The sequence below is a fragment of the Lepisosteus platostomus genome, chromosome 4 (assembly GCF_059453375.1).
Source record: "Lepisosteus platostomus isolate fLepPlt1 chromosome 4, fLepPlt1.hap1, whole genome shotgun sequence".
NCBI lineage: Eukaryota > Metazoa > Chordata > Actinopteri > Semionotiformes > Lepisosteidae > Lepisosteus > Lepisosteus platostomus.
Genome location: NC_142614.1, coordinates 66,892,826 through 66,918,654, shown reverse-complemented (window position 1 = coordinate 66,918,654; position 25,829 = coordinate 66,892,826). Strand labels below are relative to the sequence as shown.

General features: G+C 37.4%; 1 protein-coding gene across 4 annotated transcripts in view; it reads left to right on the top strand.

The window, feature by feature from the left end:
- LOC148673648 (uncharacterized) overlaps nucleotides 1-25,002 on the top strand; it is a 55,110-nt gene extending 30,108 nt beyond the window's left edge. For 3 of the 4 annotated variants that reach the window (XM_088630353.1, XM_088630354.1, XM_088630352.1), the window contains 18 exons: nucleotides 1,745-1,862; nucleotides 2,394-2,597; nucleotides 5,449-6,195; nucleotides 7,014-7,289; nucleotides 7,817-7,912; nucleotides 9,133-9,276; nucleotides 9,706-9,795; nucleotides 10,553-10,759; nucleotides 12,370-12,474; nucleotides 13,461-13,613; nucleotides 14,472-14,639; nucleotides 15,235-15,408; nucleotides 16,219-16,308; nucleotides 17,057-17,140; nucleotides 17,810-17,928; nucleotides 18,476-18,584; nucleotides 19,167-19,330; nucleotides 21,382-25,002. In XM_088630353.1, coding sequence (XP_088486479.1) covers nucleotides 2,499-2,597; nucleotides 5,449-6,195; nucleotides 7,014-7,289; nucleotides 7,817-7,912; nucleotides 9,133-9,276; nucleotides 9,706-9,795; nucleotides 10,553-10,759; nucleotides 12,370-12,474; nucleotides 13,461-13,613; nucleotides 14,472-14,639; nucleotides 15,235-15,408; nucleotides 16,219-16,308; nucleotides 17,057-17,140; nucleotides 17,810-17,928; nucleotides 18,476-18,584; nucleotides 19,167-19,330; nucleotides 21,382-21,472 — 2,916 coding nt within the window. In that variant the 5' untranslated portion in view covers nucleotides 1,745-1,862; nucleotides 2,394-2,498 and the 3' untranslated portion in view covers nucleotides 21,473-25,002. The remainder of the gene's footprint in view (nucleotides 1-1,744; nucleotides 1,863-2,393; nucleotides 2,598-5,448; nucleotides 6,196-7,013; nucleotides 7,290-7,816; nucleotides 7,913-9,132; nucleotides 9,277-9,705; nucleotides 9,796-10,552; nucleotides 10,760-12,369; nucleotides 12,475-13,460; nucleotides 13,614-14,471; nucleotides 14,640-15,234; nucleotides 15,409-16,218; nucleotides 16,309-17,056; nucleotides 17,141-17,809; nucleotides 17,929-18,475; nucleotides 18,585-19,166; nucleotides 19,331-21,381) is intronic. The other variant, XM_088630355.1, reaches the window with a different exon arrangement.
- Nucleotides 25,003-25,829: the final 827 nt, after the last annotated feature.

Below are 25,829 nucleotides of genomic sequence, written 5' to 3'. Positions count from 1 at the left end.
CTTGTGTGTGTTTTCAATATGTTTACATTTTAAAGCAATAACTGCGATATAATTTGCTGCATCTCCTTCCTCTAATATGTGGATAATTTCTTTTAGAGGTTATGATCAAACAGTTTGATGGAATGAATGGGAGCATTTTTCACCTAATTCGGCAAAACCAGTAGTTTAATTATTTTATACTTATGTTTATTCATTTCACAGGTGCTTCTATCCAAAGATACTTACATATCCATCCAGTCAGAATGCCAAGAGTGTGAATAACAGTAGCATAAAACAACACTAAAAGCCCAAAACAGTAAGCACAGTGTTAATTAAGTGCTATGATACTGCACAGTGCTAAGGAGAATCATGCTCACACCTATTTTATTTTAGTTTAGAGGGAGCGTTAATGACTCATTGAGTCTAAAATGATCTATTTTGGAGATGTTTCACCACTCTGTGCAGATGAGAACGGGACATCCATACTGTATTTTCTGTGGGTTCTGTCAACTGAAAAAACTGTGTACTATAAAGGGGTGCCAGGTCTATATTGGTACAATATGCTGCTGTCGTGCTCCCCAAAGCCTTGTTAGATGCAGATTGTTTAATGTCGCCCTCTAGTGTTCACATTTTGGGATTACAAAAATCAGTGTGGAACATGTGAAGTCTTCATGGTGTTGCAGAACTTCTTTTTACAAAATTACATTTTGGCTGTAATAGTAGGCTATACAAAACATTTTTTTCAAGCTCTGCTTAGTCTCAGTGTATTGCATCGTCCACCTATAATATTTCACTGTTTTTATCTTGTAAATCTTGATCAGTTACTTTTTTTTATGTGCATTTTTAGAACAAGGTAGCGTGCAAACAATTCAGTAATAAAGAGCTGTATTTTATTCATGTGATGAAAAACCATGTAACTTATTCAGATTTTTAACCAGTGTAATGTATATACAGTATGTATGTTTAAATTAATCACAGGAAATATATATCTCATATACTGTATACACCAAACCATAGTTTGATTTAAAGTATATGAATGCATTTGCTTGCATTTTTATAGGACTTAACAGTTTATGCACTGCATCCAACATGTGCCTGCCGTCTGGGCTGCAAGCTGAAATTACTTCAAACTGTGTATTTAGACAAACTGGTTTATTAAAAGTCCACTGTTAGCACTGCATACAGATGCCAGAGAACATAAACATAGAAATCTCACATTTCCTGTGCGATTTGCACAACAACGAGGTGAAAAGAAGTGAGGAAACACATGAGCGCTGAGCTGCTTGTTGGCACACACTACACAGTACAGCTCCTGTGGTTTTTAACTCATAATTAGCTTTCATTTTTGAAAACAATAACATTTGCTTGCGCATGAATAATAATTGTTCTTGTAAAGCTCAACTCAAATAGAGGCATAAACCAAAGTCGAAAACAAAAACAGTCAATGGCGGTTTGTAAATGTTAGGCCAGAAACCAGCTTCTTTACCTAATTGGAAGCAAAATCCAACAATAAGAGACTACTCGTTTTTAATTTCTACAGCACAGAAGATCTTTACTTAACTAGAACCTGGTGAGATCCTTGTAACACCAAATGAACTAGATAGGCCAAATGGCCCCCTACTATTGTAATCATTCATTTGGGTTTTTCTGAACCCCCTACTGTACATTAATTGTACATTTTGAAATATACCAAAAATGTACAACAGCAAAAAAGGATGTTTTGGAAGTCCTCATTGAATGCGATGCTTTTTTCTGTGTATTGTAGCCTTGGTGAGGTGAGGAAGCAACAGAAACACCTGGGCTTTGAACTGAAAGTCTTGAAGGCCCATCTTTCAGAAACCGAGACCAGGCTGTGGAAAAGTGAAGCCTCTGAGGAGACAGTGGTAAGTAACTACTATCTGTTAGAAAGTGAGGACATCCCCTTTGTAGGATCTATTACAGTCTCAGAAAAAAAAAAACATTTTCTTACCCAGACAAGAAAAGAATAACCAAAAGTATGAGGATATCTGGGATTTCCAAGTATCTGGAATGTGAAATGTCCAGATGGTGGACTGAATACAGTTCTTCACTTTGGCTTGCTGAAGGCAGCATTATGGGTGTGCACATTTGTTATAGTGTATTGTAAACATACTGTAGATAGTGAAACATTGATTTATTATGTATTTTAGTCTGTGATTGACCTTTTTTGCATTATGATTCTTTAGACATGAACCTATTGATATCGCCACATTAGAAAGAAAAAGTATTAAGTACAAATTCATTGGTCACTTTTCATGCTGCTTTTTTTGAATGTAATTTGTTTGACCCAGCAGGAGCAGCACTTGGCTCCAGTACAGCCAGTGAGATAACACTGAAGGAGGTTTGTCGCAGTCGGTGACAAGTCTGAGTGAAGTGTCTTGTGTTCCTCTGTCCAGGAGCTGGTGAGAGAGAGGCAGATTGTAAAGGAATCCATTGGCAACAAGGAGGTGCAGGTTTTTCAACTGAGGCAGCAGGAGGAAGCTCTGACAGTACTACAGGAAATGCTTGGAGAAGATATGCAGAGATATCGGGAGGAGGCTGGTCATCTTCAGAACTTCTCAGACAAAGTGTCCAGAGTGATGGAGGAAGAGAGCCGTCTGGTAATCTTGGTCTGCTTTTTATTTGCAGATTTGTATTTTTTGTGTGTAGGGCAGAGGAAGACAGCTGTTTATTTTTTCATTGCCAGTCTTCTGGAAAAAGCTATGCAATGGGGATTTGTCTCAGAACTGTAGAGGTATTTAAATACAGTTTATGCAAGGAAAGTTATGGTGTGGAAAGGCTAAAGATAAAGTAAGCATGGTCCTGTGTGCTTGTGAAGATGTTTGTCTTGCTAGGATGCATGAATGCATGACTGTGATAACTATGGTTTTCGGTGATATGTCTTTGTTTTGCCAGCTGTGCATTGCTAATGCTACATGGTTGCACTTTTCCCTAATCCTGCACCTATAGTAACTGGAAGTAATGGAAGCTCTGCAAGTGCTTGTGCAAGGGTGCATACTAACTTAAAGAATAGAAAGTGCAGGAGAATGAACATGCAACACTTTTGACTCTGCTACTGTGTGCTTTTGCTTTATTGCTCACTATTGCTTTTCATTCTATGTGTACATCATTACACCAGTGCTAAAGAAATGTTAATGAGGATCATCTTCTACATGCAAGGGTGTAACGGCCTTTTTTTTCACACTTATACAGTATATTGGGAAAGACTAGATACCACTACTGAGTCTCGTGTTTGTCGTGAGTATGAGCAGTCGAGGAACAATATACTAGACTGCTCTGCTGTCTATTACAATCCTTATTCATAGTTCTTAATACTTCATCTTTTGTCTACAATAATAGATGTTGGATTTTTAAAATAACGTCCATTTATCACTCTTTGGTTTCTTTTCTGGGATGTGACAGAACACAGAAACAAAGGAAACCTAACAACATGTAATGTGTTAGGTCACAATACCATGCAGACATCAGTTTTTCATGCATGGTGCATTTTTTTCAACTGCATGTGCTATACGGGCCACATGCACTGAGATACTTTAGACCCAAAATCTGATACTCAGTTCCACTGTCATGGGAAAAGAAGTTATGAGAGGAGACCTTCTTTTGTAAAATGTAATTCTTAATCATCAACTCCATGCTACAACCATCATAGCAGAGGGATGAAGGCATCTGAAATGTGCTTTGGCAGATGGTCCACATCTTTTCACACTGGAGTCTCCCAGTATCAGCAGAAAAGCTAAGGGATCTGTTGAGGGGCTGCTCCAGCGTCGATTCATCACATCACAATCTCATGGAGTCCTGGAATTCCCATTGCTCTGATCTTAACGTAACAGCACTACCCACAGTAGTACAGAGCCCATCAGTTCTGCCTATCACCATCACTTGGAGGCCACCCGGCCACAGCTGGCTAATGGCCTAATCTGAAGCAGTGATCTCTGGACTGTCAAGCCCAGTCAGCACTCAAAGAAGACTTGTTTTGAAAGCAACTTGTAGACAGAATTAAAACATTACAGCTCTGTCATTGTAGCCACCGTCTGTGTATTGAAATTGGATTTTAAGATTCATTTTCATGTATTTTCCTGGACCTTTCAAGTACAATTTCCTTCGTAATAATTAGTAATGCTGCTTTCTGATGGCTTACTGATTGCACAGTAACTGTTTGTTGTCTTAGTGATAATAGGCTTCTAGCTAACCACTAATAGCTTTTTGTTCAGCTCTGCATGCGCTTGAAATAATGTCAATGAAATGTATATGTATGCTCCACGTCAAATTAACCAAATTGTATTCCCTGTTTTTCTAAGATTGACAAATAATGTTTTGTGAATTGTGCTCCCAACTAATGTTTTTTCAAAAATATATATTACAACAACAGTAAAAATAAAAAGGGAAGCACAAATCCAATAAAGAGAGTATAAAGGAGATACATTTTTTTAAGAGCAGGTAAAAGGAAAGTAGGTAAAAAACTTATTCTGTCAATGTGCCTCTGGCACCTTAATTGTTTTTTTTATATATTGAAAAAGAGAAAAACAGACGTCTTCCCTTCTTTAAACAGATCCGAATACAGGAATTTGAAACCAAAAAGAAACCAATAAGCTTATTAAAATCAGCCTTTCACAAATATTTTCATAAAAGAATTAAGATGCTAATAATAATTGCAAAAACAAAATAATTATTTAAGTTACGTGAATGGTAAATTATGTAAATTAATAAAAAACAACACAGGTAAAGTTTATATTTTTAATTAGCTAAACATCAAAGTCTCTTCTTTTTTATTAAAGAAAGTATCTTTGATTGAACACAAATTTTTAATAAACAATCTTCGTGAGCCTTTAGAAAATACTAAATACTTCTAAAATAAAAATAATTTTTATGTGTGCTACGTGATAAAAAATGTTTTTGCTAAATGGATCTCTTGCAAAACATATTCTCCTCTCCATTCAGTACCTAGTTAGGCGATTAAAAAATGTTTGCCTATATTGTACATAGGGATACACAAATTGTAGGATAAATTGTTGGTTGTAGACTCAATGACATTTAATAAAAGAAAATACACTACCATTGATACAAATCCTATAGTTTGCCAATTACAAATCTGAAAGACCAGATTGATGTTGTAAGCTTATATTATCTGTATTAGCTCCTGTATTTCAGACTAGACATAGCTTTTCTCACAAAGCTGGTGCCCCACTATGGCAATGTAAAGTATGATTATTGACAAAAGAAATGTGTTCTTTAAATTTCTGAAAATGTATATATACTTTTAAAATGTTAATTTGTGATTAACAATTAATATTTTTTTATTATTCAAACAATACTTAGGCTCTTGGCTAGTATGTCTAGAAGTCGATGCATACTTCTTTAGATAGAGTATAGCAAAATTGACAAGAAAGGATACAATATAAACTTCTTAAATGATAGATTCACCTTGTTGAAATAAAAGCTTGTTTTTTTTAGGGAACTGTTGGCAAGGACACTAGAAGAATCTCAGAATATGGCACTTCTATTCTGCATGAGGAAAACGTTAGCCTGGAGTCATCCAGTAGTCATGCTCATCTCCCGAAACAGACAGCAGGAAGCCTTCCTCCTTGTTCTCTTAAAGAAAACAGCACCTCTCATCAAAATGGAGATGAGAGCCCCGTCATATCAAAGTCTCCTCTTAATAACCAAACTGTTAACTGTAATGGAAAATCCTATTTCCATTCTGAGCCTGGCTCAAAGGCTGGTACTACTAACAAAAATGCTTCTATCATGAAAGTAACGGGTTTGAAAAGATCAGGCAGCGTTAAAGAGCTGATTCATAAGTTTTCTGGCAATGAGAATGCCAAAATATCCTCATGCTTATCTCCAACTGGTGACCATAAGATGGAACGCAAGTCCTCAGAAAAGAGTTGCTCAGACTCGGAATTGATGGAAGAGAGCAAGACGAGACCAGAGACATTTATTTCCACTTGTAGTGAGAGTGACAAAGGGACACTAAACAAGGAGAGGACAACCGAGGACAATAAGAGCCCACAGCCTTCCTTCAGAGTGATATCTGCCCCGTGCCAAACAATATTTGAACAAAAGCACGCAACACAAGATGGATCTTGTGAAAACCTCCCTGTGGCCAATGACTCTACAAATGTCACTGTGGGCCAGGATACTTCCCAGAATAATGACAGTCTCCCCAGTGCGTCTATGGAGAATGCATTGACACTAAAGGTGAAAAATAGGATATGTCGTCTTATATTACAAAAATGACCATTTATTATTCATTGTGTGTAGAGAATACATAGAAATATTAAGCAAAACTAGGTGAATGAGAAACAAGGCAAAGAAAATGGACCTGGACCCTTCACCTCGGCATAATTTTTCTTTCATCCCATTTTATACTGTTTTTCACACTGCCTGTCACTTCTTTGCAATATCACGTTTTTTTTTATTTTCACACAGATTTTTTTTATCACCAAATTAAATTTCATATGAATATCTTCTAACATTACTATGTCTGCTATTCACCAGGACACTGGATAATAATGCAATACTAATGTGTCTGTAACAGCCTTTTGTTAACAGAAACTTCAACATTCACAGCATTGAATCAGGATGATCAGTTAGCAGTTTATTATATTTCTGCTTTATTTTGGCTCTCATCTATATCATTCCAACCTTTTGCTTGCTTTTGCGTGTGCCTTTGTTTTACCATGTTTAATGCTATGTTACATCATGCTTTTGTGTATTGCATGCATGCACAAAATTAAAATAACCTGACTAACCTGCAACCCAGTCCATGTCCTCCAAGTTGTCAATCAAGACACACCAAGACGCACTTCCTTATCATGATGGACAATTATCGTGAATCGTTACCTGTTTAATTAAAAGATAAAGGCTACTTGCATTGGACAAACGATATCTCTCATTAAGAAAATAAAATACAAACAGTTTAAGATACTACCATACATCTGGTAGGTACTGATGTGCTAGTTTGAGCTTTACTTACACTTGAATATTCATAATTTTCTGGTTTGCTTACTTTCTAGGAACCACAGACTGATTCATATAAGAAACCAGAGAGGTCGTCAACCGGAAGTCAGTCATCCAACTCCAAAGCCAACCAAAACCCCATATATAAATTGTTTCTTGGTGGTGAAGGGTTAGAAAACATTTCCAGAAACACAGACAGCAGAACAAGCGAGAATGGACAGAATGGAAACAGTCCTTACCTGGGTCTGACCAATAATTTAGACAGACCAAGTTCCCGATTGGGCTCGATGGAATCCCTTGCTTCAAGAGACTGGGACACCATGTCAGATAAGGTATGTGTTCTGGAATTTAGATCTTAGGTAGAGGCTTGTTAACAGTCCTTGTCCAAAGACAGCATGACATCATGGAAGAGGAAGCATCTGACCATAAAGAGCTCTTTAGAACGTCTGTATCCCTACACTTACTATAAACAGAAGCTGAAGTGTAGTGAGTTAGATTGATGTAAATCGAGTTAAGCAATACTGCAATTAGGCATATGGGCTTAGTAGCAGGCAATACTTTCTTCTGACCTTTAGACTAGAAACTGGCAGCAGATTTTTGTAAATTGCCTTTGTAGTTTTTTTCAGATCCTTAATTTTTCCTCTGAGTATTTCTCAAATTACCGGCTTGAAATGTTGAAGCCAAAACATTACGAATAAAGGTTTCGACACAAGTGATATTCCAAGGGATAAATTAAAATAACATTTCAATTTATAGTGGAAGTAATTTCTACTATATAATGACATTTGCATAGATGATTAGTCACCTGTTCAGTTAATAGCAGTGTGTCTAAACTGTGTCTCTTGTTCTTTTGTTTTAGCTGGGTGGCTCAGACAGTCCATCTCGAGGATTCAATAGTCCCTATAAAAACATAGCTTTGGACTATGATCGACCCTTTAGAGTGCTTGATTATAAGGTAATATGCAATAAATATATTTGTATATGCTATAATTTGATTAATATATTTTAATTAATCAGCTAGTTATTTTCTTATTCCCAGGTCATTAGCCATCTTTCATATCTTTAAAATCTTTAGACCACACTCTTAATTCTAAGGTAATGGACACATACAATTATGTATAGTAACTGGGAAGACTACAAGGTTTTGCAACTCATGGATATAAAAACAAGATAATTTCTAAATCTTTTACTGAGTGTAAACCTTTACCTTTATCTAAATGCATTTAGCCAATTTGTACTTTAAGATCTTGATTCTGTGATAGCAGAACTGTTGTTCTATAAAATGTCACTGACTCATTGTCCTCAAAGCATATCTGTATATCTCATAGCAGAATTTAGAGGGAAGTGGTAACTTGTTCAGCTGCAGAAAATCAAAACATCGGCATCTGCCTCCATTGGACCAGAATTTTCAAACTAATGTCCTAGCATGGTGACAAGGTTGTATTGTGTGAGGTCCCATAGTTTGAATGAGACATCAAACAAATTCCCTGACTACCTGGCACAATTTGAAGGAGTAGTAACCTGGGCAAAGCTGATTCTCAGTTTAAACAATCAGGCCTAACCCTTATAAATCCCCCCATTCCAAAGCCAATGACTCAAGAGGGTAACCAACAACATAGTGGGTTAGAAAGGGCCATTTGGTCATTAATTCAAGGTTTCTACTTCCTCATCATTAAAGATCTCATGGCACTACTCATAAGTGATAGTAACTGTAAACAGCCGTGTTCCGGATAGGTATCAGGTTTTGGAAAATCTGCTGTACCAAAAGTTACCCCTTTATGGAGTCACTGAAGTTTCTCTTTTATAAAGGCAATCTGCTGTATAGTGGGGCTGCTGGTACATATGTGCCAAACATTTAGAAAACCCCAGCTCGGCTAACTGAGAGAACATCACTCTGACCTTAAGGAACCTCACCCCTCACTTTTATTGGGAATGAGCTAAGTAGCTGCTGCAAGAGATGAGGTGGGGGTAACGGGAGGAGTGAGAGGGGAATGCACAAAGGAAAATAAAGATTATATATATATAGATCTAACCTTCCTCCCAAACCTCTGTTGTAAATTCCATTTATACATACACATTGGAGTCTAGAAAAAGTGAGACTTTTCATTTGAAATTCCACATTGTTCTTCTCCCTCACAGCCTTCTAAATTGCTGTTTTCCCCTTTTAATCCCCAGGAAGGCCTGTCTCCTTCCACATCTGAGAGCAACCTCTTCTCGCCCTCCTTCAACAGTACGAGCAGCAGTCCAGTTCCTTCTCCCACAGTCCTGACCCCGCGCAGCCGCTTCACTGGCTACGACTCCCTCACCAGGGTCAAAGGGGTGAGTGACTGAAGCCTGGAGCAGGAGCCGCGCCTGAATAAGCCCCGTTGTTCCAGGTTGCTTCAAACAGTCCCCCGCCGAGGGGCAGTTGTATCCAATAGGCAGCTAGTGAAGTGTGGATGTGCATTGCGTAACAGGTTTCTCACCCAAACAATACAAACAAACAAAATACTATATAGGTTTATTCCATGCTGGAAAAAAAGAAGAGAGAAAAAACACAACGTTTCGGCAGTGGAGCCTTCTTCAGGTGTCAGGTGTGTCAGACCTCACACCTGGAGAAGGCTCCACGGCCGAAACATGTTTTTTCTCTCTTCTTTTTTTCAGCATGGAATAAACCTATTACTTGTTCCTTTGCAGCCTACGCATGCTGACGCAGCTACCCACCTAAAATACTATATGTTGATATCATTTCTTTTACTTTTTGAACAGACAATCTCATCTCTGTCTTCAATGCGACCTGGAATGCAGAGGAGAGATTATATTGAGGAGCTCACAAGGCTTTTAGACACATGCCAAAAGGTATTGCCATTTTCACTTACTGTCATCCCACAGTGCCTATGATTTGTGTTATTAAAATGTGCCATTAAATATTACACTGGCAAAAGGGTTTGGGTTTAAAACATTTGACAAAGAACTTAATTCTCTTTTTTTATCAATGTGATTTTTGTACACCGTTCAAACTGAGATCCCGCTTGCATTTTAATTTAATAGAAGTTCAGATTTTTCAGATGTTTATTTTTTTTATATGATTTCATGTTGCGATCACTAATTTCTGGTGATTAAATCGGCCCTCACACTCCACTGTTCTTTTTACACATGCATCATAAGCAAGTCGTTCGTCATAACATTTCTGATAAACCTTTTCAGTACAAATACCTCTGAACTTATTTTTGAACTATAGAACAGACTGCGTTCACAGTCATATGAGCTCAATATCCACAGAGCCAAATTTATAGGAATGGTGTATTTAATTTAAACCTCCTCACTTGCGAGGAATAAAGTGGAGAGATCGGGTGTTGGAGCGATGCCAAAAAAGATGTGTGATTAAAATTTGACCTCTGTCCAAAATACTATTTGAAAGCTCTATTACCTCACCAGTTTGTACTTGGCCATTGAGCACTTTCTACTGGCAAATCACCAGCTACAGACAGTGAGTGGTAAAGTTGGGTTTTAAACCAGATGGGGATGTGTTCTGTGTAGAGTCTTTTTTTTTGCCATGCAATGGTGGAACAAGAGTTGCAGGTTGGTCTCAATTTGTCATTGCTGCTTCTCCCAGAGAAACCAGTTTCTAGAGGCAGAGAGTATTGAGATGAACAAGGAGAGGAACCAGATCCGTTATGAGATGAGAGGAATCCTTGTGAACAACGAGGACCTGCTCAGAACCAACACTCAGATGCAAGGAGAGCTGATGAGACTGAGGGAGAGGATAATGGAGCTGGAGAGAGAAAACACAATGATGAATGAGCGATTTTCACAGCTGGAGGTAAAGTACTGATTCTGTACACACCCTCACACCCCAGCATGTCTCTCTACAATTATTTTTAGGTGTTGTTTTTTGTGGAGAGGGAACTGTAATTTTGCAGTGGAATTCAGCTGGCACCCTGGTTTAGTTTATTTTAGGAGGTACTGAATATTACAAATCGTTGTTTTGAAAAGGTGATCTCAGTTCAACTGAGAAGGAAGACTGGTTCAGTTCCCCTCAAAGTCAGTGAGTGCAAAAATATTTGCATTAGAGCTCAACAACAATAATTTAACCATCTGGCTGGTTCTCCAATCCTGCTTTTAATTTGTAAATTTGTTCTAGCACATACTGGACAGAATATTGCATGTATAAGGTGTAAACCTACAGGAAGTCTGACTTTAAAACCTTTTGTCGTTGCGTGGAATACCAAACGAGTATGGCAGAAACAAAAATCTAAAAATCCTAGGTCACCATAAAATAGTTTTTTTTTTAAATTATGTTATAGACATAGTGTAGCTTATTAGCAACAGAGTAAAGAAACACAAAGGTCAAACCACGGTTATTAGTTTATATTGCAACACTTTATCAGCCAGAATTCACAAACACCTGTGTAAATAAATGCCAGTGGTGCTCTAACCCACATATTTGACACTTCATATTCAGTCTTAATTTATCTGTACAGTATAGTACAGTACTTATGCTGTAATGGTTCTATAGAGGCTTTTGCCAAGCGTATGTGTTGTTAGAATGCGGTTACCCTGAAACACGAAAAGCTGATGAACAGTTCTCAGCTCAAGAGCAAAGCCACTTTATGGTGGTTTGAAGAATGTAATGTTTTGTTTTGTCGCCTCACCATATCTGCCTTGCACAATCTAGATAAAGACTTTCACTTTGATTCATTGCATTTGTGATCTGTTCACAACAACTTTAGCTGTTTTCAGACAGACAGATCAGACAGACTGATTTTCCTTAATGATATCCAGCAACTAAATTGGCTGCATTCCTGTGTTAGTTTTGTGTTTCATGGTAATTTGCCGTGAAAGGCGTCCTGTGAAGTAACAATAATTAGAAAAAAAATAGTTTGCTCAAATGCAAAAAGTAAGATTCACTTCAAAACTTGTGTGATTACAGCTGTGAAGGACTTGAAGCAATCTTGAACTCAGTTGTAGGCAAATTAGCGATCACTAGGTCTGTCTAACAAATTGTAATTGGTGGTTTTGGTGCTGAGCTTATTAATTCCTGGTTTTAACAGTAATTGAAGTGTTTCTTTGTTCTAATATGTAAAGACTTAGGAAAAATCCATTGTCACTTGCAAATTACATTGATCTTTTCATTTCCCATCAAACAATGTGAAATGTCTGGTTTTGATAGGCCATTTGGACATTGAGCAGCTTGTCATTTAACCTCCTGTTTTATCCATATGATTATGGTGATTAGTCATGTTATCAAGTAAATGACTACCTGCCATTTTCTCTAGTAATTCTTTCTCAATATGAAATGCTGTCAGATCCATACAAAATCAAAATAAAATACAATCATTTATCTGTGTTCCAACTAATAAATGTAGAGCACATCAGACTGACTCGACACAACAGTTTTGTGACATGATCTGTTCTTTTTTTTTTCTGCAGTCTGAACTTAGAGAGGCAAGAGAAGTGATGGTCGAGGCCAATGCTCAGGAATATGCTTTCAACTTCTTACAGCAGTCTTTAAAGAACAAAATACAAGATGCTGAGGTAAGGCTAAGTACTTTTCTGTCAAAACTGGTGCATGAATGTCATTAAATCACTACTAGAAATAATCACTACTAATATGGAGTAAAACCAACAACTTTATTTTGATCTTGTTTTGGCAAATTTTGGGCATACAGTATGTTCAAGTAGTACATCATGGCTATGTCTCCTGTTGAGGATCTACCCAGATATTGGTCAGTTAAGAAGCTTAGTAATATTTCATGGTTTAGTTTGAGAGTATGAAAATATAGCCCAGAGAACATCCACTGATTATCAGTTTTTCACAGAGAACTGTCAGATTGATGGATTCTGCCATTGCAAGCTTCGAAGCATATTTTTATGGCTTTAATGACAAGGTGTCTTAATTATTTCATTCATTTTGATTGCTTTTTATTTATACAGACCTAGATAAAGCTAGTACTTTTTAGAACTGCGTCATGTTTATTTTTTTCAAACAAGCTTCACTATGTACAGAATTCAGAAGCCAGTATTCTAACCAGGTGTTGTGCAAGTGATCAAGTTATTCCTATCCTGGCATCCTTGCACTGGCTTCCTATCAGGTTTTGTGTCAAATTCAAAATCCTCTTGCTCACCTAAAAGGCTCTGTATGGCTTGGCAGCTCAGTACCTGTCTGACTTTATATATTCCTGCTCCCCACCTTGTAAACCTTCGTTCATCTCCTCTGTCCCCCAAGCCCATCTACATACAATGGGTGACAGGGCCTTCTCCTGCGGAATGTTGTCCCTACAGATATTAGAGAGTCACCTTACCTGAGCACTTCAAATCTAGAACTTTCTTCTTTAGAAGGGTTTTTATTTAATTGGTTCTGTCCCTTTGCTTTCCTACTGTATACCAAATCCTTATGGTTATTGTGTAGTTCTCCTGTCTCCTTTTATTGTGTGCTTTTTTTTCTTAATGTAAAGTGCTTTGAGAAGCCACGTGCTGTAAGCCAAGGTGCTATATAAATAAACTTTATTATTACTATTCAGGAAAACCTGGGCAAACAGAACCAGCATGCTCAAAGCCTGTCAGAGAAACTGTGGCTTGCTGAAAGAAAGCAAGAAGAGTATGAACAACAGAAACAGGACCAGGATAAGATGATCATGGAACTGAACAGCAAATTGCTCCGTATAGAGACAGAGGTACTGTGCCATAAAAAATTCTGTGCACTAGGGTTTCAGCTGTACTCTGTCTCAACCATTTAACATTCCAACACATTTGTGGAATTAGTAGAGAATTGAAATAAAGCACCCATGATTGTCTGCATCGCTATTCAAAAAAATATATTTGCCATATCTTCTATTAAACTAGATTGGAGTTGGATATATACTGTACTGTAGCTCATATTCATGGCTGATGTACAGTTCCTATAAAAAGTATTCACCCCCCTTGGACTTCTTCAAACTTTATTATGTTACAGCATGGAACCATGATGTATTTAACTGAGAATTTTGCCACTCATCAACACAAAGTAGTCTATAATGTCAAACTGGGGAAAAAAAATCCAGGGGGTGAATACTTTTTATAGGCACTGTAATTCTCAGATACTTACTATCAGAACGTATAAGTAGAATAGGACTCAAGGGGGGCCTATACCCTTGACGGGATTGTAGCCATCTCAGAGTTTAGAGATAGTTTAGACACAATGAATTATCCTAGCCTGTGTGGTTTTGGTAGGTTCAAGGAAACCGTACGACTCGAAGAAAACCAACAGTGCTCAATGTACAGTAATTACGATATATCTTCCTGTCAATATATTTTCCATACAGCTTCAGAGGTCAGTGAGTTGCTTGTTGTTAGTAAAGATGTGTGGTATAGTGTGACTAGACAGCCACACAGGGAGTCATGCCTTCTAGCTAGAAGGGAGCTATGGAAAATGAATGTGCTGTATGTAAGTTTAGATAAACAGTTTTGTTTTTGCATGCCTGTCAGTGGGCTGAAGCTGAAGTTTTTTTAACCTAATCATCATTTGACGGTATGCTGTGTACTGTATCTCATAGCTGGCAGAGGCCCTGCAAGCAGCAAGCCAGGCCACAGCAGAGCTGAATCTGTACCAGAAGCTGAAGGATGATTCCCAGCTCCGTATGAAAGAGCTGGAGGAGGGTGTTCTGCAGAAAACCCAGGAGCTGCAGAGGGCTCAGCAGACTGTCAGCCGTTTGCAGGGGGAGGTAATGTTCAGTTCAGTTTATTGTCATGTGCACAAGTTCAATGAAATGCGTATTTATACGTGTTTATCAATATTTTGAACAAGATATTCAAACATGCATACAGATAAAAAGATCATGATAATGATTTTCTTTTTTACACAAGTTGCAAGAGTGTCTTTTACTACCTGTGATTATCTCCCATTACCACTTCAGTGTACCTAGTATAAAGCTTTCAAAAGGTGAGAGCGAGCAATAATAATTATGCTCCAGTACTTTTATTTAGGGTAACTAAATGTTACTGTATACACGTTAATTAGAGCATTGTAACTTTGAGCCAAGAAAGTGAAGCAGCAAATATATGCACTTATATGTACTATTATAGTTAACATAGAATCATAATGGGATTCCTCCTTCCTGGTTACTGTTGGGACCTGTTTAGATCAGTTTTGCCTTGGGTTGACGGAACTGGAGAACGACTTCCTCTGTCCCCAAATGAAATTTCTATGGGTGCGAATTAAGTTTTTCTAGAATTGAAAGCTATTAGTGGTCCAACAGCATCACTGCGCTGGGCCTTACGCTATTAACCTGAGCTCTGGTGGTTGGGTGTGCTGTGCAGGTGTCCGACAAGCTGTTCGATAAGGAAAAGACTCTAGAGGAGGAGATCCAACTGAGAGAGCGCTTGCAGCTCCAGTGCAAACAGGCTGAGAGGAGCCTAGAGGACCTACAGATGGAGCTCCAGACCACAGCACAGAGCAAGGAGGAACTCACCAGACAGCTCAGGCTGGCTCAGGTACATGGGCAGAGTGCACTGTCTAGGGGCCCTTTTACTACATCCATACTTGGATACATAGTATATCCTTTTTTTTTTTGCTATAGAGTGTTTTCCCACTCTTCTCTTATTTACCTTACTTTACTTTCCATGGCATCTTAATGATTTAACTATACGTATACATAGTTTAGTGAACATTTATGTCAACTGAGTGTCAGACTAACTATTTTTGCAAAAAGGTTACTTTTTATTCTTCTCAGAACAAGATTTCATCAAGCAGAACGAATTAGAAAACAAGAACATAGACAGCAACGTCCTTCCCCCAACCTCTGACATCAGTCCTTCCACTCTCAAAGTGGTATTAAATGCAGGGAATTAAAACACAAACACATCTGGACATTCCCCAAACTTTTTTTTTAAAAGAAGCCTATAACACCCCCTGGATTGAGTATACACAGGAAGCTAGGGACAAGCTCCATGTCATATTGTTTACAAAGGGTGAAATATTCTCTATGAAGACAAGTGTATATTATGGTTATTAAGGTCTTTGGTGGCAAAATGTGCATGGTATCAAATACTATCCTAGGCAATAGTGTTATTTGCAGCATGTAAGCCCCCATTCAAAATATGACCTGTTTCTAAGGGTTTGTATAAGGCCTGTAATAAATAAAACATAAATAGAGAAGAAATCTTCCTTCCGGAGAGACATAGACATGCCTTTCAAACCAGTTCCATGTTATTTTGAAGATGGGAGATGTTGAAAGAAAAAAATAATAAGTATTGAAAGCATTTTGTTGATTAACCGTGGTACTGTCCATGTTTGTCGCACAGGAAAAAATTATTGAATTGGAAGTCGACTTGGAAGAAATGCATGATGCCGAACAAAGGTGGGCAAGCAAGCACAAGAGAGCCATCGAACAGGTGAGCTTCCCACCTCATTCTGACCTCTGACCTGTTGTTCTACATCTCTGTAAACCTTGACGTCCGTTTCCAAACTTCTGGTCCTCATTTCAGAACTACTGAGCTGTAATTTAATGTGTAAGTACATTAGGACAAGGTCTTTCTTATTGCCGACGCCATTGTGGTGTTCAATGCAGAATGAAGAAGACGCAAGAGTACAGTGATGTATACAGTTACATGTGTTACTACAGCAGCATTATCTTCCTGAAGCCTGATCTCGTCAGAGCTTAGAAAATAAATAGTGCTGGCCTGGGTCAGTACTAAATTGGGAAACTTCTAAGGAAAATGAGGTTGGTTCTGTAAGTGCTGATGGTAGACAAATAATTTGCAGTTTTCCCCATGTCCCACAATTTCCAAACCAATAACCTAGTATAGTGACATGGGACACTGTGCTGTAGGATGTGCTATATCAAGCTATGGGGGTTTAGATATTTTGTTATTAGCAGTGGTGGTAGTAGTTGTATTTCCAAGAATCAAATTGGAGGTGTTCTAACAACTTTAAAGTAACTGTTTGTATTTTTTCTTCTATCAATGCACCTTTGCTGTTTCACCTTGGGCGATTGTGTCAAATATAAAGCCCAGTTTTCTAATACTTTAGACTTTAGTCCAGTTCTCAAGTATTACAGATGTAAAGCCTAATTTTCATCCAGGATTGAGAATTACATGGGGTATGTTTGTTATTAAAATAATAACACTTTGCTCTTTACAGAATGAGCAGCTTCAGCTGAAGATGATACAAGAAAGAGATTTGAGGGAACAGGTGGAGTGTGAGAAAACAGTGTTGGAGAGACAGGTACACATCTGCTGCATTTATTGTAATTGGAGTGCAGGAAAATGAAAATATGTTCCATGATCTTTACCCTGTTTCTGTTACACACATACACACATCATAACTCACCACAGCATTTCTGTTAGAACATTTAATGTGTGAAGAAAAAACTAAAATGTCATCACATAATACAAAAAATTGAGAAACAGTTTTGACAAGCCTTTTTTGTTTTTAAATCACACCTTTTGAGATTGCTTTGCAGTTATCAGATTAGTTGCAGTTATTCGTGTATCAGACTTTTATTTTTAAACATATGACCAGATACCACCACGTTTCACGTAGTATCTGCTGATGTAATCAGTGTGTTAAGAAGTAACCTTCCTTCACAAATTCCTTTACAATCTAGTCAGTCTTAACGATCCAACAACAGTGAAAGTCTTGTTGTGTCCTGTTTTATGTCAGGATACCAGATGGACGAGGTTCTTTTCTGGATCGGATAGGCTCGAGGTTCCAGTTTCAGTTTTCCAAGATATCATACAACATCACTTCAAATGAGCTCTTTATTACCCATTAGTGTCTTCTGATGTTACAAGTAGAGGTTTCTGAAGGATACCGTTCATTTGTGAAGGACAGTGAATGTGAATGTGGCTGCAGACAAGGCATGATTGTACTCGGTTCACTCTGCTTTTTCAGATCAGGGACCTGCGCGTTGAGCTGCACGAGCTGCAGAACTCAAGAGTACAGGAGGAGGTCGTGTCTCGGGCTGAGATCAGGGTGAAGGAGCTGGAGAGTTCCTTGAGAACTGAAGAGAGGTCAGTGGAAAAGACCACCTGAGCAGGATGGATTATTCTCTGGGAGCACTTTTTGAAACCATCTTACTGAGCTGTCTGCTTAGTCCTCCTTTATCTATGAGCTGTTCGTCACCATGTACTGTATGGCTTCAGTGTGATCCGCCCTTTTTGATAATGAAGTATAAATGTCTATTCAAAGTTAATTGAACAGAAGAGTGCAATACATTGTAAGGGCTCTGGGAAAACTGCCCCACTAAGTTTTCAAAGTTGATACCTAGGCTTCAGTCAAGAAACACTTGAGTCCTCAGATCAACTATCTTAGCTTCTACCACCGGTAGAAAGGTATATTGGCTGAATGACCTCCTCTCATTAATAACATATTAAAAAATAAGCCAATCGCATATATCTAAGAAAAACTGCAGTATTATCCTTTACTGATTTTGACTGTGAAAAGGATTTTTTATATGAATGATGAATGTTCATCACAATTCTAGGTGTCCGAGGCAGACTTTGCATTTTCATTTACTTTCTCATTTTCATTTACTTACATAGCTGTGTTGCTTTGCAGGAATAAAATCGTGCTGACTAACAATATCGGGAAGCTGGAGAGAAAGATTAAAGAGTTAACCGATCAGCTCGAGGAGGATCACAAGCTGGCTGAAGAACAGAAGGATCTGGTAGGAGAATGAATTTTCCACCACAAGGAGGCAATGCAGAGTTGGCTAGATAACTATCAAAACACTGCGTGTGTGTGTGTGTTCCAATTTGAGGCCGCAATCATGTTTAACTTTGGGTTCTTGAGAGAGGAGGGGTTTTGCAGCTAAATCATTTTGTGTGACATGCTTTTTGAATGTAATGTGAAGACCTATTGACAGAAAAACAGCAAGTAACGTGGGATAGGGGTTTTGTACATTGAATAACTGGGCTCAAGAACGTATATAAAGAATATTTCTGACAGTGTTACTGTGGGTGTGTGTAAAGGGCAGTCAGTAGGCTGCACAGTGTGAGTAGATGTGCTTTTATATTTCTGACAGCCTCCTGTCTATACTGACCCTCTATATGCATTCTGATTCCCCAAGAGTGGACTAATTCAGTTTTACTGTGAATTATTCTATTTGTTGGCAAAACTCGCCTTTTATTTTCTCAATACGATGTCTGCTTCGTCTTCAACACTCTGCGGCACTGACAGGAAGTGAGTGAGTTTGTTTTGTGGTAGCTGAGAGCGTCCATGTCGCTGACGGCCGTGTCTGTGGTTTCAGATGGCCCAGAGAATAAGGTCTCTGAAGCGCCAGCTGAATGAAGCTGAGGAGGAGATGAGCCGGCGAGACACCCAGTACAGACATACCCAGAGGGAGCTGGCAGAGGAGCGTGAGACTAACAGCCGCCTTCAGAGACAGCTCCTGGACCAGCAGATCCAGCTCAAGTAAGATCTTACCTGGGATTTCAATCACAGGCACCTTCCACTGACATAATGTACTTCCACAGACCTTTCACATCCCCACTATAACTACCAGCTGTAATGCCTGCTAGAGATCCACAGACAGATTACCTGGAACAGCGAACAGGGATATTTTGATAAGCCTGTTGCTTAATCTATGCCTTACCTTGGATTTTCATGATTCAACCATGACATTGCTTGGTTGGCAAGGTGTTGCAGTGGTTAGCATTGCAGCCTCGCAGCGCTGGGGTCCAGGGTTCAATTCTTGAGGTGCTAACTGCCTTGGTTTTGCATATTCTTCCAATATTTGCATGGGTTTCCCTTGGGCACTCCAGTTTCTTCCCACAATCTGAAGAACATACTGGTAGGTTAAGTGGCTTCTGGGGAAATGGGCCCTGGTGTGAGTGTGTGTGTTTGTGTCTTTGTGTGTGTGTGCCCTGTGAGGGACTGGCATTCTGTCCAAGGTGTATCCCGCCTTGTGCCCGTTGCATGCTGGGTTAGGCTCCAGTTTTCCCGCAACCCGGATTTAGATGAATTGGTTAGATGATGAATGAAGTAACATGGCTCTTTGACGGACCAAAGCAGTCTTAAAGTGAAGCTGAATGCACATTTAGGAGATTAAAGAAAACATTTGCAGTCAGTTTGATTGTTTTGTCCATGAATGTCAGTGCTATACTGTCAAAAAAGGCTGTGTGTTTAGTAGCATCATGCATCATAAATGATGATTGTAGTCATTAACTGTGGAATAAACCCAAATATTATAACCATCAACCAGACAGAAGTAACCTCAAATGAAGAAAAGAGATTTTATTTGATAAGTGTTTCATAAATAATCAAGACATGACATGAAAATGTAAACTTTCATAAATCAAACTGGTTTAGAGGGTGGCTGTGCCAGTGGCTGTATTCACTTTCCTGTTACTTATCTTTTTAAAAACATTTTCATTCTCATAATTTGGGAACGACTCAGAGTGAGGACGCACTGCTTTCATGTCTAAGCTATATTGTTTTGTTTCCATTCTTTCATAACAAGATAAATTCACTTTTGTGTTGATTTAATCCATTACAGATGGGGATGTGTTACAAATGCTCACACCTACTGTACAAATATGTATTGGCCCTGCAAGCCTGCCCTCCTTTTTATCAGGAAGCTGTGTAAAACTACTGCAGGATGAAAGACATAACTATTTTATTCCTAAGCTGTAACAGGGCTTACTTTAATTAACAGAGTTAGTTTAAAGCTGTTTAGTATTGCATGTGAGCATTTTCAATCAAAAATTATCAACAGTCATGAATAAAAAGTGTTCAATTGAGTCTGTTTAAACCACAAAATATTCCATATGTTACAGGAGAGAGTGGTTTGAATGGAAACCTAAAGATTTTGAGTTTTCAATGACAATTTTTCCTTACTGCACTTACAAAACAGCACCGACAATTCTCCAGTATGAGTTTCTTTAATGTTGTTTTAATTTTCGTTAACATTTTCCTTTTTGAAATAAATCCTCCACTTTCTGCAAGTGATAGTGGTGGTGTTCTGCATATTCAGTATATTTCTATAATAGCATGCTGTAGCACCAGAACGCTAATGATAGTTCATGTGTCTTAACCTCAAAAGAATTTTATTTATACTGTTCGGTAACAAGTTTACTTTTGTATGCAAGTACAAGAGTAATCTGGGACTAAATCTGGGAGTAAATGGGATTTAGGAATGCTGTTTTTGTTTGCAGATACTAATGATTTAATCATTTCACTAAGACACTTTGCAGTTATGATTTATGTATGACATAAATGATTTATATTGATTATAAAAATCTCATGACTTGACATGCTGTATCTTCTTAATGTCCATCTTAATGCACACGTAAAACAGGGTCACATGGTACAGTTAGACTGCCATCTTCAATACATTTCTTAGAACAGGGCTGGGCTGTTAAGGTCACACTATGAGGAGGGGGAAGGGGAAGATTTCTTTGCTCTATATTCAAGACGCAGCTTGAAGCAGAAAGAGACAAGTCCTGTTTCTGTTCTGTCTGCAGGAGAAAGGAGTCAGTGATGGTGAGACAAACCCTGAACTCGCTGAAGCTGGACCTGGACAGCCAGGATGAAGATGAAGAGCTATCAAAATAGACCAATTAAAAATCCCCAAAAAGTGCCTGTTGCCAACAATGGCAGTCATCTGGACTTCCACTGGACTTAAAATACATGTACAGTATATAGTAAACATTAACATAGGAAAACAATATTTTATAGATTCTCCAACATTCTATAGATTGGTACTGTAATATCTTCAAATGAGTTACAGTATGAGCACATTATTAGTTTCATAGAGCCGTCCGTGTCTTATTTCAAACTCATCATTTACAAAGTGTGATGCAGAAATCCATTTTCTTATTAAAGATAACACCATTGTGGGGCACACACTTCATTAGATCACTCTCCTTCACATAAAGGCAATTGATCATTTCCCTATGTCTTCTATTAGCTGGTTATTTATTTTGTGTGTTACACAAGAATTCATCTTAAACTGGGTCTGTAATTATAAGCAGATTTTCAGTACTTGTAAAAATATCCTAAATTAGCCCTACTGTGCTCATTAAGTACTATTTTAATAAAACTTTTAGAGGAGGGATTAACTAATCTTCTGTAAGGAAATGCTTAAAATGTATAAAAAAGTAGCTGAGGAATAAGAAAGGGAGATATTTTGTTCTAACTGAGAAATGAGAATAATACTGTAAGTGTATTTCAGCTTTCAGAGTGATTTGCCTGAAGAGATTTGCCTGTGACCTGTTTTAGACTGGCTGTATATTATATTTCCTGGACACCTTTCTCAATGGTACAGAAACCCTTGTGGAGTTATTGATAATAATTTTATATCAATATTGTTCTAATATTGATATTATTATCATTTTAACATTAAGAGCTTTTTAACATTACAAATAAGCTTGCTTGTGTATCCATTTAAAACAGATGTCTACACTGTGTGTTAAAGGTGTTACTTAGTTAAAGTTGCCCTACTCAAACCCACCTCCCCCTGATAAAAGCTACAATTTTCAACCTTTTGTCTGTCAGCAATGGACTGAGCTCAACACAGAACTCATAAAAAAGTTACATTTCTCAACTACATGTTGACATTCCTTGTGTATGGCAACCTTTTGAAGTTTGCAGTTGAGTTAGAAACTTATCGTTATAGATGATAAATAATTTTTATAATGAGTTTTTTTACACACACTTTTACCCCATTTGGGGTACTTTCACATAAGCAAATTTCAGCTTTCATTCCAGTCACTTGAGTGGTTAACGAGAATTAAGAAATATATGGAGAGAATCATGAAAAGCGTGAGAATACTCATCTGTTCTGTTTTTAACACCTCTTCTTATATACCATATTGTTAGAAATGTCAAAATGGTACTAAAGGTAGACTTTTCTGCACTGACAGTCAACCTTACACTTTTGTTTTGAATATCCAAATTAGTGGATTTCATACCAGGCAAGTGAACATTCGGTTTACACCACCTGCTGCAGTGACATGCCATAGAGGTTTTGTTTTCAGTTTTATGCCTGTTTTTAAGTTTTATAACTAATATTTTGCAGGTTATAGTTAGTCCTTCAATGTTGGTGTCTATGGTTATTTTATTTTTCTGTGTTATTTAAATACTGTACATTGAGCGTGTGGAATTAAGCTACCAAATGTGCTGTATATATTATTTTGGTGCTGGTTAACCTTGTGTGTTGGAATGTGTGGTTGATCTCATTTGTGTATTTTTTTCTCTTTGGATAGTGGAGACAAAAACTAATCTTCTGCACTTTCATTATGCCAAATGTGGGGAAACTTTAAAGTTAATAGACAAGGCCAACTAAAAAAGCTCTGTGAAGTTTAAATACATTCAGCTGCATCTCTTATACGTTATATGTTGTTAAGAAACAGTTATTCCACTGCTATTGCTTTTCTGAAGTGCCTAAGAATACAGCTCAGTTGTACGTAACTTTTTTAGATAGTTTCAGGGTAAAAGTTCAATTAACTTTTTTGGAGGAAAAAGTGAGGTAAATATGGGATGATACTAATTTGAAGTCCGTGATGCAAATCAAATGTCTTTCTCTGCAGGTGTTGTCTTTTCGCTAAAAAAGTCACCATCCTAAATAGGTTTCTTACCAATTAATGAAGCATCCTTGAGGGCAAAGACCTCAGAGGGGCTAATGAAATGACACAGAGGGTGATGTAATAAAACTCTATACATGTTATTGATTAACTGTGAGCAGGTACATTTGCTAAAGGCGTCTGCTACAGTATCATTACCATCTTTTATTCGAAATGTTAATTGGAACTCATTCGTTCTGGTTTTTAAAATAGAACCCCACTGCACAATCAGATTGTTTAAATTGCACTGAGCCCACTTTTGTCATACATTTTTGGACTGCTGTTTTAAAAGTTGAATTGAATTATTTGCACTATCCACGCCATGAGGATCAGCGATTAAAGATAAGTTAAAAAAAAAACTGGATAATGCTCAACAGCTTCATGATAGAGATGTTTTGCTTTCTATCTTGTAATTTATTGTTCTTTTTTTGTCATAAATGCACTTTAGAGTAGTTTTAATGGAGCTTCTCTGTTGTTTGAGATGTACAGTACATACTATATACAGTACTAGTATATCTATCCATGGAGATAAAGTAGTTTAGTTTGGTAAAGAATTAGTTATACAGTGCAGGTATTGATGAACGGTCTAACAGTTTGTAAATCAGAAAGCCTTGCAAAGCTGGGATTTTTCTGCTCTGCTCCACAGAACACATTTTAACAATTTATTTAGAATGTTATTGTTTTACTGTATAATATTTACCCTGCTTCGTGTTTCATGTACATTCAGAACTAAATTATTTTAAAACATTTTAAACTTTTAAAAAGTCTTGTGCATAGGGCCATATCTACAGTTCATCCCATTATTTGTCATGAAATACGTTTTGGTTTCCTGCCACATTCAGTATTTGTTTCCCAAGACTTTATTAACATTTTGACCATCAGCCCATCAGCATGTTTCAGGTATGATTTTGGTATAATAAGCATGAATTGCTCAAAGGCCAATGATAATACCAAAAAAGACCGTGAAATACTGTTGATATTATATATGTTGATACTTTAAGCCTACAAAATATTGCACAAATGTTTCTTTTAAAAAATCAGGAATAATTATAAAGTCCATGTAGAAAAATATTATATTTTTCTATATAGTATATTTGGCTTTTTTTTCATATAGTAATTATGACTGGGCCTTGGTTTTGTAAATAGAGTCCCTGCCATTAAATTTGTGTTGATAATATTTCCCTACTGGATCAATGATAATGTGGTCAAAAAGCAATATTTTTGTCCATGGCTGATTTTGTGTAGACAAGAGGCTGTGTTTACTTGAATGAGAGGTATAGATCCTTTCTTAATGTTCTCTGATTTTAAGGCAACAGTCTTAACCCTCCTTTATAAGAATAATTCTTATATGTGCTGAGAATAGAGAAAACACAAAAGCATGTACAATTATTTCACTTGCATTCTCATCTTTTCATTTGAAAGGTCTATTTTTAAATGTATTTATTCTTTTATAAAATGTACTCTTGGTGAATTGAAATAAGCTGTTATATAGAATATCATTATTAAAACCCGTCTTCTGTACCCACTGAGATTGTCATTTTTTTTACATCTTTTTATTATTTTATCACCCAGAACTTTACATTATTGTCAAAATATGGATTAGTGCACCAAGACAGCTTTATTTCTCTTTCCATCATAAGCGTTTGGGGTTGCATATTCTGCCATCAGGCCTAATAGAAACAAATTGGTTACAGTCTGTGTCTCATTATTTCCTGCATATTTTGTTCCAGAAGACTATCCATATGGAAGAGTTTCATTTAATTGTCAGATTAATAATCCCCCAAATAGTGACTTTCTATTTCCTTTTATGGTCCTAGAGTGTTTTCTACTCCCCTTGTTAAAATAATTTTCCAATTAGATCCTTAGTTTATCCAGGTTACCTGAGTCCCAAGATCATTAAAATATATTAATTTGAGCAGCATGCTTTGAACAGATCCATGTTGTACTACACTTATTATTATACCTAGTTTACACTCTTCATCTAGGCCCCATTTCATGTACACGTTTTCCTTCAGTTTTAAATTACATTGTCTTCTAAAATGACTTTGTCACACCAGGATGATTAAACATTCAGAGTCTAGATCAAAGATACCTGCCGGCAGTGTGCTTAGCTAAACAGGCATTTCTGTGGACAACCTCACTTTGTGTCAATAGTTCTGCGTGAGTAATGTTTGCGTAGTCATAACTTCAGAATTTAACTCAAATTAACTACTCAAAATGTGCTTTGCTCACTTACAGTACTGATACAGCTATGTGCTTCCAGTCACCTGCAGTAACACTAAAATTAAGTAGTTCAGGTGGGCAGCTGCATCAGCATGCATAGGCTGCAAAGGAACAAGTAGTAGGTT